General features: G+C 43.1%; 1 protein-coding gene across 2 annotated transcripts in view; it reads right to left on the bottom strand.

Moving 5' to 3' along the window:
• The window catches only part of lrp1ab (low density lipoprotein receptor-related protein 1Ab), a 94711-nt gene that overhangs the window by 41257 nt on the left and 37700 nt on the right, over positions 1-15754 (bottom strand). For both annotated transcript variants that reach the window (XM_039801494.1, XM_039801495.1), the window contains exons 5-19: positions 15380-15508; positions 14847-15107; positions 5947-6109; positions 5343-5565; positions 4233-4422; positions 3982-4125; positions 3569-3805; positions 3196-3376; positions 2570-2792; positions 2218-2407; positions 1996-2118; positions 1544-1684; positions 970-1095; positions 202-318; positions 7-87 (exon numbers count right to left, since the gene is read on the bottom strand). In XM_039801494.1, coding sequence (XP_039657428.1) covers positions 7-87; positions 202-318; positions 970-1095; positions 1544-1684; positions 1996-2118; positions 2218-2407; positions 2570-2792; positions 3196-3376; positions 3569-3805; positions 3982-4125; positions 4233-4422; positions 5343-5565; positions 5947-6109; positions 14847-15107; positions 15380-15508 — 2529 coding nt within the window. The remainder of the gene's footprint in view (positions 1-6; positions 88-201; positions 319-969; positions 1096-1543; positions 1685-1995; positions 2119-2217; positions 2408-2569; positions 2793-3195; positions 3377-3568; positions 3806-3981; positions 4126-4232; positions 4423-5342; positions 5566-5946; positions 6110-14846; positions 15108-15379; positions 15509-15754) is intronic.

Below are 15754 nucleotides of genomic sequence, written 5' to 3'. Positions count from 1 at the left end.
GCTTACCGTTGTCACAGCGCCAATTGATGTTGATGCAGCGGCCATTGGCGCAGGTGAACTGAGTCAGAGGGAAGCAGGTTGGGTAGGCTAAAGAGGGGTCAAGAGAGCATACGTAAAAAATAAGAATATTTGTCATCTCAAACTAAAACACGTGCTATTCGAGAAAAAGCAACTATATAAAAGGTGCAAGTTGTGACTCACCACAGGAGTCTGGTTCATCTGAGCGGTCTCCACAGTCATCATCCAGGTCACAAGTCCAGGAGATGGGGATGCAGCGCCCACTGGCACAAGGGTACTGGTTCGGTGGGCATGTGCGAGCTGGCAGGGGAACAAGGTGCAAAACAAGTAAGTGCTGTAAAAAGTCCCTCATGCAATATCCCTGACTCAACATTTAAGCTTGCAAGACTCCTCACCGACAAGCTAATTTCCCATATTCTATTGCTACAAAAAGTACTTAAAATAGTTGCCCCAAAACAACGGCCTCACTTTATCTTAATTAAGTTAAATATACAATAAAATTTGTTATTTCAATTTATTTGAGACACCAAGACAGCTCTTATAAAAGCAACCAACGCTGCTAGTCAAGGACCATCGCAGCCCATTATCATCGATGCTGTAAATCAATACTCCTGGACTGTTTGTAAATTCATGCTGGCATCCACCACACAAATCGTAACTGAATTGATTTAAAACAAACAGATACCAATATGTCTGTTTTAGTTGCAACTGGACTGTCTGCCCAAAGTTTTATTAGTCTGGTATTTCTCTATTATCACTTTCATTTTCTTTCTTAACCTCAACATAGATAATCTCTCTAATACCATTTTTAACTAACTATTGATAAAGGAAAAACTCTGCTGCAGATGAAATAAATTATTGCCACATCAAATCTATTATTTTACAAACCAAAAACTGAATGAAAAACTGTAATACTTTCTAAGTTACAAAGACGTCCATGTTTGTATATACCAGAGCAGGTGGTGTTGGATTCATCTTCATCATTGCCGCAGTCATTGTCGCCATCACACAGCCATCGCAGGGGGATACAGCGGTTGTTCTGGCATTTAAATCGGTCCGCTGGGCAGGTGTGCTGGTCTGGGGAAAGAAAACAGAAAACTTTTTTTAATTTATTTTTTATATTTAACACCAAGCTATCTGGTTTGTCAATGCTTTCTGTGTTCTATGTTATATATATATATATATATATATATATATATATATATATATATATATATATATATATATATATATATATATATATATATATATATATAATCTTCTCACCCTTAAAATATGTTACTTTAAATTAAGTATAAAAATAGAAGAACATCATAGACAAATATGAGTCCCTGGTTCTCACAATCGCCCGATGAGGAAAAAGCTTGCCTGTGAAATTACAGTCACATTACGGTGCATGGAAAGAGACAATCTTGGAAAATAGTAGTTTGCGCTCTGTCGGTTTGCATTAGCCAAGACCCTTAAACAGAAATGTTGTTTATCTATGTGTTGCTCTGTAACCATGACAATGACGTGGCACACTTACGACAGAGCTCAGGGGCCTCATCACTGTTGTCCAGACAATCGTTGTCCCCGTCACACTTCCAGCGCTCTTGGATGCAGCGGTTGTTCTTGCAAGCAAACTCCCCGGGCTGGCACTGGGGCGGGGGCACGTAGGAGGGGTTGGCTGGAGATGAGATCAGGGGTAGGAGGAGAAACAGATGGGCAATTCGGACAAGAGCCAAGCACCAAAACAAAACAAAGCATTTTAGTGCCAAGGTCAGTTTTCATCTTTCTTAAAGTTAAAAAAATATTAGTGGAGATTGTTTTAAAACTTCTCTCCAGATTTGGCAAAGACGGTGTATAGAATTTTTTGCAAATGAAAAGTACAGCCTAGAATTCTTTAACAGCCTCAACTCCTGCTGAGTAATGAATTTTCCTTAACCTTCCACATTGATGGCAGAGTGAGGCCTTTCTACTGGCAAAGCTGCTAAGTACCTTTGCAGGTGACATTATCGACATCCAGGATTTGATCGTCGGCACAGCCACAGGACCTGCCATCAGGAATAACAAGGCACAGACTGCTACACCCACCGTTGTTAACTCGACATGCATTGGAGCCTACAGGAAAAGACAAACCAAGAAGACAGGGGGAATATTTCATTAACTTATTAGCATATAAGTCATGAAGTGAAATGAATGAGTAGAAGGGAGATATACCTTGCTGCTGGTGTGCATCATACACTCTGATCTCAAAGATGGGTGGCCTCTCGTTGCGGAGTAGGGTGACTGTCTTAGTGACCTGGTCCAGTTTGTAGATGCTGCCGCCACGGTACTCATTCCAAAAAAGAAATTGTTTGTAATGACATAAGCCGAAGGCGTGGTTAAGCTCCTGCCCCTCATACACCACCTGACAAATCAGGAAAGAGATAGAGGTTAGATCTCCAAATGTTACCTGCGTTTTAACAAACTGATTATCTTAAAGTAGCTTTTCATTTTAAATAATGTGGAGTAGTACATCTTTTATCATCAAAACACCACAGTCTAAATATACTCCCTGAGCATTACCAACCTTTCGTTCAGTGGTGTTAAGGTAAACCAACTCAATACGGTCGTAGTAAGCATCCACCCAGTACAGGATGCCCTGGGGAATGTCCAGACTCAAGCCGTTAGGCCACAGCACTGTCTTACTGGTCAGGAACACTTGGTGATGGGAACCATCCATCCAAGCTTTCTTGATCTTCCCTCTGTTGCTCTCGGTGGGGTCCTCCTCCCAGTCAGTCCAGTACATCCATCTGGGAGATGAGAAGAGGTATAACCATGTTCAAAAGCCGTGTGAGATAAGACATTTCTGCCAAAATGTAGCTTTTTAGTTGTTGTTTTTTTAGATGACGTTTGAAAGATCATCTCAAGAAAATACAACAAAGAGAGTATCCAAAAAACCCTTATAAACTCACCAGCTCCCACGAACACAAACACACCAATGTAACCAATAAGTTTAACAAACATTTACAGTGCAGGCAGTCCACATGATTCATAGTAACAAATCCTAGGACCATCCTCTCCCACTACACTAGAAGTACTAACACTAGCATCCAGGATGAATTCTGTTTCACCCAAACATTATAACTGGATTAACAACTTTATAGGGAAGGAATAACTATTAAAATAACAATACCCTCCCCTCCAGTGCCTCACCCATGCTGGGGGTCCACAACAATTGCACGAGGGTGGCTCATCTTGCCCTCAATGAGAGTCTTGCGGGTCTGAGAAGCCTTCTCCAGCCTGGCAACGCTGATAGTCTTCTTAGGCCCATCATCTGTCCAGTAGAGATTACCTCCCATCCAGTCTACTGCAATCCCCTCTACTGTGTGAATACCTGAGATAAGCAAAATAAGCCGATGTGAAAAAGAACCTATTAGCTTGCCAATTCAGGATGAATATCAAGAGAATAAAGTGAAAATGATACAGAATAACCTGAATTATTATCCTCCCTAAATTCCAGGATTTGGTGTAGAGAGAGTAGAAATAGTTCCTAGAATCCTGTGCAAAGCTGTCATTTTATTCTTACCTTCCTTTAGTATGGTGTCTCTCTCTGTGCCATCTATCTTCTGTCGGCCAATAATGTAGCTGGTGGCATCAGCAAAGTAGATGAATTCACTAGCGGCGTGGAAATCCAGAGCTCGGGGGTTCATTAGGTTCTCAATGGGAATCATGTACTCATCAGGCACCTTAGCGTTCATGTCCATGCCCCGGATGATTCCAGGACGACCCTTACCGTACACCAAGAACAGTTCATGGTCTGGTTCTGCAGAGGAAGATGAAGAAGAAAATAAAACATTCTCAATGAATAACTGTCATCACTTCTGCCAGCGATTGTTTAACCACCATTACCTCAATGCCATCATCAATCATCACTGCTGAAACTAATGGGAAAGTTCTCATTTTGTCAAAGTAAATGTTTCCCTCAGTCTTAATACTCACTCTTGCAGGACTTTCCATCGCTGCCAAGGCTGAAACCAGAGCGACAGCGGCACGTCCGGGTCTTGTGGCTGTTGCTCAGCAGACAGATGTCAGAGCAACCTCCAGCCTTCCCAAACTGATCCAGGGCACATGCATGGCTGCGCACTAAGCCAGGAGAGAGGGGCACGAAAACAGCAGTCATGCAATGGCAACTGTTATTAATGGACATGGATCAGTTAGCAGTCAAGCTTAGTGCCTTCTTGAATGAGTACCTTGAGGTTGGCACCTCTGGTGGTACACGTGCAGTGCGGCTCCCCGGTCTACCCGAGTCACCACCTGGAAGTCGGAGCTGTTGAAGCGGTTCACTCGGATCACACTGGTCTTGGGGTTGAGGTTGCCTTCGTCTGAGTTGGTGGCATACAGGTAGTTCTCAAATACAGTCAGTCCGTACAGATGCTCAATCTGAAATACAGTGAAACAATAAAGCAGCATAATAAAAAAAGTGTGCTACTGAGAATGCTGACGCTCAGTGAAACAGCTCATGGCGCATGACTAATGGCTTTTGTGATATCGTTTGTGTTCATATTTTTATCCGAAATGCTGTCTGATAAATTCTGCATCATTAAAACGTTCCTAACAAAGTATTTGTCAGTATAAAACATAATTTTGACACGTTCCTCAAAATGTGAAGAAATCTCTGACAGACAGAGACAGACATCTATAGACTCAGACAGAGGCAGCCAGAGAGATAACGAGAGCGAGTTTGTGTAAATTTGGCACAGGGCAGCACAATGGCTCCACTTCCAATCTGCTATTAAACAGAGAGCGGTCTTACTTTCATAAGGGTCTATTCTGTGCAGCTCTCCTCTACTGTCAGAAAGATGTATAGGTTGGGATCATATTACCTCCCCCACCTCTCTCACACACACGCCACCAGCATCACTGCAGTCCTGATTTCATTACTCTACTTTAAGTTTGAGCCTAGCTTTGCTAGGGCCAGACTAATATGTTTAGAGAGGCACTAGCCAGGAAAATCACACACTCTTTAAGTAATATCAATCAAGGAAATAAAAAGGATATATCCCCAAGAGAGACAGGCTCTCTTTGCCTTGATAAACAGGAGATAACTGGAAAACAGTACTGCCTCTAAGGATGATGATATTAAATCAATGATGATACAGATTTGGAAAACAGATGTTTGTGTTATCGAAAGGGAAGACTGAAAAGTCAGTAGGGACTCTGGGCTATTGCTGCTTGGTTTGACCGTTAAAAAGAAGGCTAAACAATCAGAAATATATATTCTTGACTGCATCTCTGTGTATGTTAGGGTGTTGTTGGTATTTGTTTTGTGCACACCCATCCAACCATCTTTCAAACCTCACCAGCAGGCCCTGGATGATGGTGTGTCGGTTCTTTCCCTCGTAGTCAACCACTTCGATGTAGTCCAGGTAGGCGTCAGCCCAGTACACCAACCGGTTGACCAGGTCCAGTGTGATACCATGGGGGAAGACGATCTTGCTGTCCACCAGCTTAGTGCGGTTCTGACCATCCATATCACAGCGCTCCACCCTCGGCGTAGACCCATAGTCTGTGAAGAACACTTTGCTGTAGCAGAAGAAGAGAAGCATAAAAGAACGGAGGTTCAGTAATGGTAATTGTATTAACAATATCTGCATCTGTATTAATCACTATAATAAATTACAAATGATTTCCAGGAGAATAAAAATAGAGCAGTGAAACTTAAGAAAAGAGAACTGCATCAGATACCAGCTTGTCAGTATGAGGAACCTGAAAAAGCCAACATGCAAGTGTAGTGTAGTGCACAGGATCTGTCTAGGTTTCCATCTGGAGGAAGTGCTTTGATTTTTTGACCGTCTGCTTGGTCAGCACGTCATCTGATCATAAGACAACATTTTCCTCTCAAGTGTTGCTAAAACCGAACTGAGAGTACTTGTTAGGTCAAGAAGAGTGAAGGGAAGTACAGACCCCATGGCCGGGTCCAAGGCAATGCCTTTAGGGTTGTACAGCTCTTGGTCCAGCAGGGTCACGCAAGTTTGGCCGTTAGTGTCGCAGACAAACACCCGGTCATCCACATCATCCACAAAGTAGAAGTTTCCGGTCAGCCAGTCGATAGCCATCTGCTCCACATCTGAGGGATGCAGAGGAGAGAAGATGAGAGAGAATAGGACAGAACCATTTAAAAAGAAAACAGAGCCTCATGGGAGTACAGTCATACACCAGCCTCATTTTAAAACCTCTCACTTTATGATGCCATGACCCTCTCCTCAAAAATGCCCGCACTCTTAAAAAACAAAAATAATGGCGCTGAATTAATAAGCTTTCGGTCATCTTCCTGCAGAGATGACCATCGCTGATTGATTAAACACATACAGCACCGAAGTTTTTTATTTTATTTTTAAAGCGGGTGGGCACAATGAACTGCTGGCTGCAGAGTGTGTTTACCCCTGCGACCACCAGCAGCCCTCATCCTGTCATGGTGCCTGTAATTTACCTAATCTTCACAAGTTTTTAGACTGCGGTGGAAACTTAGACAACAATGGCTAACATCACTCACATCACTCACCCACTACACTCTGAGTTTAGTGAGGTCTACCTGAGATCATTTATACCATCAGTTGTTGGGTTTCTCAACAAACTATAGGTCATCTGCCATCCCTGCCCATGTCACAGCCCATATTGTTTTAAGTATAGTGTACATGTGTATTTATGTTGTTATTTATTTATTATTTCATGTTTTTATGTGTGTTTGTGCGAATGTGTATGTGTTGGCTACCTGTTGTGAACCAAATTGCCCCTTGGGGACATTAAAGACATTTCAATTCAACTGGCTAGAAAAATATGCTAGCGACTTAAAAGACCATAGAACCTGATCTCCTAATAAAGCGTTTCCACTGCAGGATCTTTCCCAGGTGAACAATAACCTTTTTTGTGATAATTTTTTTATTAGCACCATTTATATAATTCAGACATACAGAATAAATTCCACAATGTATGACTGTTTGTGTCAAATGGGGTACAAAACAGAAAACCACAAATTACACACAAACCATATCCCATCCCCCACCCTCCGCGGTCTCAAGGAATAACAGAAATCACACCTTGCCTAACCACTCTCCTTCTTGTGACGCTGGAGGTCATTAGGTCTGATATTTGTGCTGCTGTGCTTTCCCATAGGCTGATAGTTGATGATTTGGCTTTGATAGTCCTTGCTGTAGAGAGCTCAAGCATAAATATGTCTAGAAAATATGCTAACCACTGTTTTATACAAAGCGAGCAAATGAGTGGGGGGGGAGCCAGCATTGAGCTAGAACAAGAACCTTTTTAGGAACTCAGGAACCACACCTGTGTTTTGAGAGGAAGAACTAGGCTAAAAGGTAACAGAATGGTCAAGCACAGACCCTGTAAAGCTGCTTACACATATAGCCGACGAACGACCGTTGACAGAAAAGCCAGTCGAAATGATCAGTCTCCCCGCGTTGGTCCAAAAACTGCCACAGAACATACCAACAAGATGAGACGAGACGTAATACATCTCTATAACAGCAGGCGGCGCTAATCTGTATTGTTGCCCAGGAAATGAAAACCGGCAGCTGATTGGACGAACGCGTCACATGGGTTTGTTATCTCCGGAAATTCAAAGCCAGACTGTCATGGCGGCCGTTCAGAATACGATCTCATATTGTACTAAAATAGTTCACTGAAACATGTTTCTGAAAACATTTTAAGCGAGAAATAGGCCATGCAGTTGCTGAATCTGTCTTCATTTCAGCTCAGCAAAGGTCAGTTTAAAAGATTTTCGTCAGATTTTGAGAGACTCTAGTCATCTCATTCCGCTCCCCATTTCCGGGTGAGTCCCGACTGCCCTTCCGCTGACCGAACATGTCAGGTTGGCCAAAATGAACGACGACAGCCCCCCAGACTGACGACGGCAAGGGACACACCGAACAGATTCGCGTCACTGACCTCGTCAGACTGTCTAACGGCCGATAATCGGCTAAGTGTGTCCCGGCTATAACAGATACCACTTGTGAACAGCGTAATTCACAAAATAAGGAAGTACTTAATGCCACTATCAAGAGCCACTTTCTGCAGTTCCTAGAGCATAAAATGCCTAGAACCCTTTTTTCTCATGTTCCGACTGGACCAATTTGGGGATTTTTAAGTTCCTCTGGTCACAGTTCCTGTAACTCTTTCAGCTCTTACTTCAGGGCAGGGTCTTTTCACTGTTCCCTTTTCAGCATAGGTATCTAGGTCAACAAGGGACGTGTTTCCAGTACAGACAGACAAACAACGGGACAATCTTAACAATTTTCGCCATCTTATTCATCACCAAATTCACTTCTGACAACGTTTTAGGTGAGAAATGAACTGTTTAGATTTTGAATATAGGCAGTCTTGCGAATATTTATGCCGAATTGACCCGGCCGCTAGCTCGTCGCTCGGACAGTCATGCTCAGAGACCCCGCTGTAAGCTGGATGTCTCTCAAACCAGTCTCGTAAATAAGAGATTTTTATTTCGCCGTTGACGGTTCGTTTGTTTAAATATCACGTCCATCATAAGATTAACGGGAACCTGTGGTTAACTGCCTTTTCGGAGTTAAACTCCAGAAGCGTGCCCTACGGGCTCGACAACCTCATTGGCCGGCCGTCTCACACACACACACACACACACACACACACACACACACACACACACACACACACACACACACACACACACACACACACACACACACACACACACACACACACACACACACACACACGGCGGGGGAGAGAGAGAGATACAAGTTTCTCTTCAGAAGACTTGTTTAAATTATGACAAATATGCTGTATACATTAGATTTAGCATTTTGTTCATACTTTTTTCAGATTTTAACGCTATAAAGACCGTTGCCGTGCTTGCATCACTCCCTTACCCCTCCTATAGTCCCTATGGCCACTTGGCCAGTGAGAATGCAAATGGAAAAAACGGTTTTGGGGGAGAGTAGTTAGTAGATCTGCTTAGAAGTGGACTTTTCCTATAACTACGTTCCTGTAACTACTTTGTCAGAAAGCGGCTTATATTAGGACGAAGGCCTTCCAGACTAGTTTTCAAAAAGATCAAGACAGATTTTAACAGCCAAAAACAACCAGACATGAAAAACTAACTAAGATCCCAAGCAATATAGTGTCTTGGTAAAGTGAGAATATCGTAAATACTCCTTGGCATGAACTCCACGTGTCTATGGAATCTACAGGAGGGATGAACACACTTCTTGTGATTCATATCATTATTATAGGCATCAAAACTTTCAGTGATCACTGGTGCCATCTGCATTCTGTTTTCCACTCATTTTTTATTTTATTTTGCCACCCATCTGTACATGTCGGGCAGGAAATGTAAAAACAAACATGCAAAAGGTTTTTGATATGGCAGAACAGAAACATGACACATGAAGCTCTGGCATTTTAGGGATCAACTTAAAGATCGGTCAAAGTGACCCAAAATACTGTTGCAACAACTCTGACAATGGAACTTGACATTCTGTAACCCCATTGCTTACTAAGCCAACCAAGAAAGAGGAAGCTTTGCAGACAGAAACCTTGATTTTAGATATACCCCCAGCATTGGTGGGGTTGAAGTGTTAAGTTAGCACTGGAAACATTTCTCACTCTCTGAGAACCTCTGTCTTATGAGACTGGGTGCAGAAATCCCAAACCACAGGGAGCCCCAGCTGTGGGTCTGTACATACAGCCTTGTGTTTTAACAGCTGCCACCTCACTTCCTTTCCAAGCAGAACACTGTATAAGCACATACACATCACACAGGCTCACTACTTGCACATACAGTATCAAAGTGACCACACGTGTCTCTCCAGTTAATCCAAGGGACAACTTTGATGTTCGGGTACATGAGTGGGGTCTAACACCATTGACAGTGAGCCTGCAGTCAGCTAGTCCCAGGGCTTTGACCATTCATAAAGAAAACATCTGCATCGCCCTCTCCCCCCCACACATCTGCATCGCCCCCCAATCCTCCCAACAATGACAACCATGCTGCTCAAAGACAGAGCCAAAGTAAGCTCCACAACAGAGCATACACACATCTGGGCCTAATGTAGAACCCTCCACCCCACCTAGCATACATACACAGAGCTTCAAAAGACCTGCCCCACATGGGACTTACAGTATGCCTGGTGCTACAATATAAACAGAACTGGGAAACAGTGAAGAATAAGGTTGTGGTTGGGAAACAAAGACAGTTAGATACTGATGGTGAAATAAATCTACATGTCAGAACATTAAAAGTTCTGGTGCACCTCCAAGCTGGAAATACTTTGACAGTCAGCAAGGTTGTTGCCATTTCGCATCTAAAAAAGGGCAGTAACTGTAAATACATGAGCTTGTAAAAATATATAGTCAAAAAAGAACAAAAGGGAGTAAAAGCCAGTCCAAGATGTTTCATAAACAAGGAGGGAAGGTTTGTCAGAGTTGAGAGGGATAGCGATACTCCCATTGTTATCAGCTCTAAAACCATACTCCTTTAAAGAAATCCAGCTGCAAGCGTGGCTGCACAAGGCATTGATTAGAATCATATACAGTGTAAAGGAGCCAGTTGTGCAACACAGTGACTATTGCGTTGTGTAACAGCCTACAACTAGTGGACCCCTTATCCAGAGAGCCGACAGTCTGTTGACGTCCTTACCCATTCAGCTTCTGGTAAGTGGAAAGTTTGCTGGGAAACTGAATGAACCCCCGCTTTCTCCTCATCCAACCACCCTGCCCTCACAACCCCATTTCACTTCCTGCCCTTAACACCCACCAGCTCACACTACTCTGAGGAAAGGTTTCACAAACTGAGGGGGTCTTGCTGGCAACAACAAACATGCTTTCTGCCCAAATAGCAAAGGTATTTACATACAGGGACACTGCCTATTTAGTTTTTCAAACTAGTCACACACAAGAGCCTAGGCTCAGAAATAGCACCACAAAATTTGTACTTGAATGTTATTTCCCTATTTGCATGCCAATGGAAGTATTCTTTTTTTGACATTTTAGTGCAAAGCAGAAAAGAATCATCATCATGCTGCTTCCATAATTCTCCCCATACCAAGAGTATCCTATTAATCTGTGCAAAAAACCTCTTTGACCTCTCAAGAGCACAGTTTTGGAGTTAAGCGATTATGATTTTCCATAAGGATCTGACATATGACCTCCAGTTAAGAGGCTATAATTCCTAACAGTTATGCAATGGCAAATCCCTGCCTGCAAGTGAAAAAGAGAGGTTATATGTGACATGATTGTACCCATGACAAAAAATTAGGAGAAGAAATTATGGGTAAAAATGAGGTCATAGACATGTGCTCTTTGGATGGATGCAGGTGACAGCTGAGAGAATAATGTAGTACATCAGAAGCCTTTGTTTAAACTAGATGCACATTAACATCTAGTATAATAACAACTATCATGGCAATCAGATTTTTTGCAATGAGACAGGATGCCTTAGATGATTTTTCCCCATGAAACTTTACGTTTCAAATCAGATCTTGACACATAACAAGACCATCTGTGCACCGAATTATTCTGGAAAAAAAGACCTCAAGAACAAAGGCTAGGAAGAAGGAGGAAGGAAGACTGAACGATGGGCAGAGGGACATGGGGAGAAGGGCTGGTCCCTGCTGTGGAGTTCCGCTTGGAGAGTGGAGAGGATGGAACGGGTAGGCTCTGCTCTCCTTTTATCTTCCCAGTCAGAGACTCACACACGCAGACAGAGCAGGCCACATCTGGAACCCTCGTCTACTTATCTACCCTGTTCTCTCAGGCTCCCAGAAGCTATAAATCACCATGTTTGTGTAAACCCTGTATCCCCCCCCCGCCTTCATCTATATCCTTCTACAGCCAAAGGTCTGCCCAACATACTGTACTTTTAGGAGTGCACCTGAGCCCTGCTCGTTATAAAATACTGAATAGAGCTGACAAAGAACATATGCTAGCACCATTTATATGATCAGAATTTGTTTTGAAAGAGCAAGTTCCCCTTCAAGAAAAAAAAGGCAAATGGTTCAAAGAAGGACGCACAGGCCAAGCTTAGCTAACATTTTAAAGCAAACAATCATAAGGGAAACCATGCTGTATTTGCATCAAATGGCCTTTTGACTGATCCACAAAATTAACGAAGGAGTTTTTGCTCTCTTATCGCAGCTGAAAGCCCAGACTGATGCAACATTAAAATGTGGAGTCAGCCAAAGTGCAATGAGAGCCTCTTGTCTGTTTGTCTGTTTGCTCCCAGAGGGACTGAGGACAGCCAAAACCCACCAACTGACATGACTGGAACCACACTGTCAGGGTTTTCCACAGTGTGTTATAGTAGAGGTGGGCCACCTTACCTGAAATTAAGACTGCCTCCACTAACACATTTCCACACAGCAAAGGACATACATTTAATGAGTGGGGCTATTGTTTAGAGTCACAAGACGAGATGCAACAACATCTGGGTGGATTACCGCCACTGCTCAACAATTTCCTGGGGCAAACCCGTACTGTACATCACAGCAAAGAGCCAGATCCACAGATAATATGTCTCAGACACAGCTCACTTTGCTCTTCTTATTGTGTGACCACTGCAGAGCAATTTCCTAAATTTGATAGAAAGTCAATCACCTGATTGTCTTATTTCAAACTGCAGAACATTAGATAAGATCAAACTTAAATGTTGGTTTTACTAGCTTATTAAGTTAGATACAATAAATAAATATAAAACAATAAGCCATCTAAGTTTAATTGTAGATGCTTCCTCTTATTTACAGGTTGACTTTGATGTAGAAGGGTACAATGCAAGCAATTCTAAAGGTGTACACAAGTGGGACAGCACATAGACAGATCTACAGTATGTGTACAGTGGCAGCCAAACGGTCAAATCTCAATTCATAAAAGGTAATATGTCACTAAGTAATGGGTGCTTGAGTCAAAGGTATTTGGGTTGTCTGTGTGTGTGTGCCACAGCTATGAGCGTGTTAAAGTTACATGAGACGGCCGGAGGAATGTAGGGGCTGTTCAGGCTGACATAACCCAACGGTGGAACTTAAATACCATCTGCATGGTCATGATCACACACACAACATACACACACATACACACACACACACACACACACACACACACACACACACACACACACACACACACACACACACACACACACACACACACACACACACACACACACACACACACACACACACACACACACACACACACACACACAGGTCACGCTGGGCTTCCTTTTTTGCATGCTGGGACTTGACGGCAGTTGGCTGCATTTCTGCATGGATCAAACAGTACATTCAACATCAAAACACCACCACCACCCCCACACCCACACACTTCGAGGTACAGCAAATCACTACCTTCTCTCTCTCCCTCATTTTATCATTCCCTTGTCTCCTTTACTTCAATCTTCAGGGTCCCCTCTACACTTCCACCCCTCGCCCCCATTTACCTCTCAGACCACTTAAAGCGCTGGATAAAAAGTCACAGTGGCAAGTCAACACAATGAGGGCGAGATGGGATATGGGCGACTCATGAGAGTGCAGTGAATCAACTGGAAAAAAAACATTCTAGGAGGTTGGGGTTCACTGAGCCTCGGGTCTGCCCCAGCTGTCAGCAGTGACAGCATTGCAAGCTTCATTTAAAGTGGTCGCAGGTTTTCAGGGTGTACACCCAGCTTTTCTCCACTTGTTTTCTTCACGTCTGCCATTCATGTCTGGGGATGAATCTCAAGTGAACGCTTCCCACACGCAAAAACGCATTCACACACGCACAAACCCACACCCTCGCTTTTATGTTTTGTCTACATTTCTGCCCGCATTCTTAGAGTGTAACAGCTCTGTCAGCCAAACAGAAAAAACAAACTTTGTCAGGCTCGTAATCAGAGATAAATAATGTCAGCATTATATTTGCCAGTCTCTCAGAGGGAAGTGTTCACATATGACATTTGTATGTCTGTGGCTGGGTGTTGTTCAAGAGATGAGTTAGTTAAGACAATGCCTCAGGACACTACCTCCACAGGCCAGACATTTAACTTGCCACTGTTTAACCACACACACACACACACACACACACACACACACACACACACACACACACACACACACACACACACACACACACACACACACACACACACACAAATGTACAGTAATTGGGAGGACTAATGAAGGCAGAGAGGAATTCTATGGGAAAACTTAATGTCAATATGATGATACAACCGATTATATTCAACTTCATAAAACAAGAGCAGGGGGAAAATACTTTTCCAGGCTTCTGATTAGCCATGCACAGTCAGTACATTAATCAAGCTACACAGCAGGTTAATTAGGTGTAAATGAATGCCTGAAGACATGCTACCAGCCTTATATGTATCATATCGCTGTAAGCAAGCTACACACATATTGCCTCTATGGGATGATTTAGTGGTGTGTCAGGGGCCCCCTGTTCTTCACAGACAAACCTTTTGAAAATTAAAGCTGGACTCAGCATTTCTACTTGGCACTTTTATGCTGGTATGAGCAGCTTTCAGAGATGAGGCTGTACTGCTTCACATCTTACATTTGTCTGAGCTAGCAGATGCAAAGTTGACCATTTGATTCCTGAGGCAAAGTATGGAAATTTCACACGGGGTGAGCTGACAACTAACTGATTACCTAAGCGTTGCTTGCGTGCTCTTATGCGAGTAATTCATTCACTGGCAGTCTACAGTTAAACTGTGATGCCCTCAAAAGTACCTGACAACATTTTTCTATGTCAGCAGAAAATCCTATTTCTAAATACAAAAGCTTTCTGTTACAGTCAAAGTCAATTTTGTCAATGAAACTACTACTCACGGTGCAGACTGAGGGAGATGTTGATGGTGCGGATGTTAGTGACAGTCTTGAGGTCAGGGATTCTGGCGCACTTCAGCTGGGTGGCAGCGGGAGTGTCACCCACATCTATCCAGCAGACGGTCTCCTCGGAATAAATGAAGTCCATAGCCATGGTCGGCTTGGTGGGGATGGAGTGCAGCCGGGAAGTGGAACCGCTCAAGGAGGTGCAGCGGATGTCATGGAGGTTAGCAATCAACAGCATAGGCAGACGATCCACCGGCTCTGGGGAGGGTGATCAGAGGACGAGAGGGGGGGCATAAGGTGGAAGAGATATGAGAAGAAGATGGAGAGGAGTCAAAAGGTCAATACATCTCTCTCCAGTAAACAAGCTTGTAAAACAAAAAGGGGTGCCACACCATGCAGATGTTATTATCTAGTATAATACAGCTGGAGACCTTTTCAACAGAGAAACAAATCAACTCAAATCTTTTTATTTATTTATTTTTTTTAATGAACTGCATCCTTCTTTTATGTTGAACTTTTTGTGTCCTCACCATTTTTGGCTTTGCAGGAGCGGTTGTCAGGCTGCAGCAGGTAGCCCTCCACACAGCTGCAGGTGTAGGAGCCCTCGGTGTTTGTGCATGTCTGACTGCACGTCCCGTACACATTGCACTCATTGAAATCTGCAGGAGAATAACAATGCATTAACAGACACAGTCAGTGATGAAATAGATTGTACAGCACTTATTCACAACGTACTGCATTGGGTATACTTGGATACAAAATGTTGTAGCACTAGTCAACAAAAAGCCAAGGTTACTAACAAACCCTGGAAGATGAATTTATCTTCTACCTTGTTTGATATAAAATAAATAAAAAAATCCAATCTTCTCTACATGCTGCCCCATGTAAATTCCAGTCAGCAAACA

Source organism: Perca fluviatilis, chromosome 5 (genome assembly GCF_010015445.1).
Source record: "Perca fluviatilis chromosome 5, GENO_Pfluv_1.0, whole genome shotgun sequence".
Lineage (NCBI taxonomy): Eukaryota > Metazoa > Chordata > Actinopteri > Perciformes > Percidae > Perca > Perca fluviatilis.
This window is presented reverse-complemented; position numbering and strand designations above follow the sequence as displayed.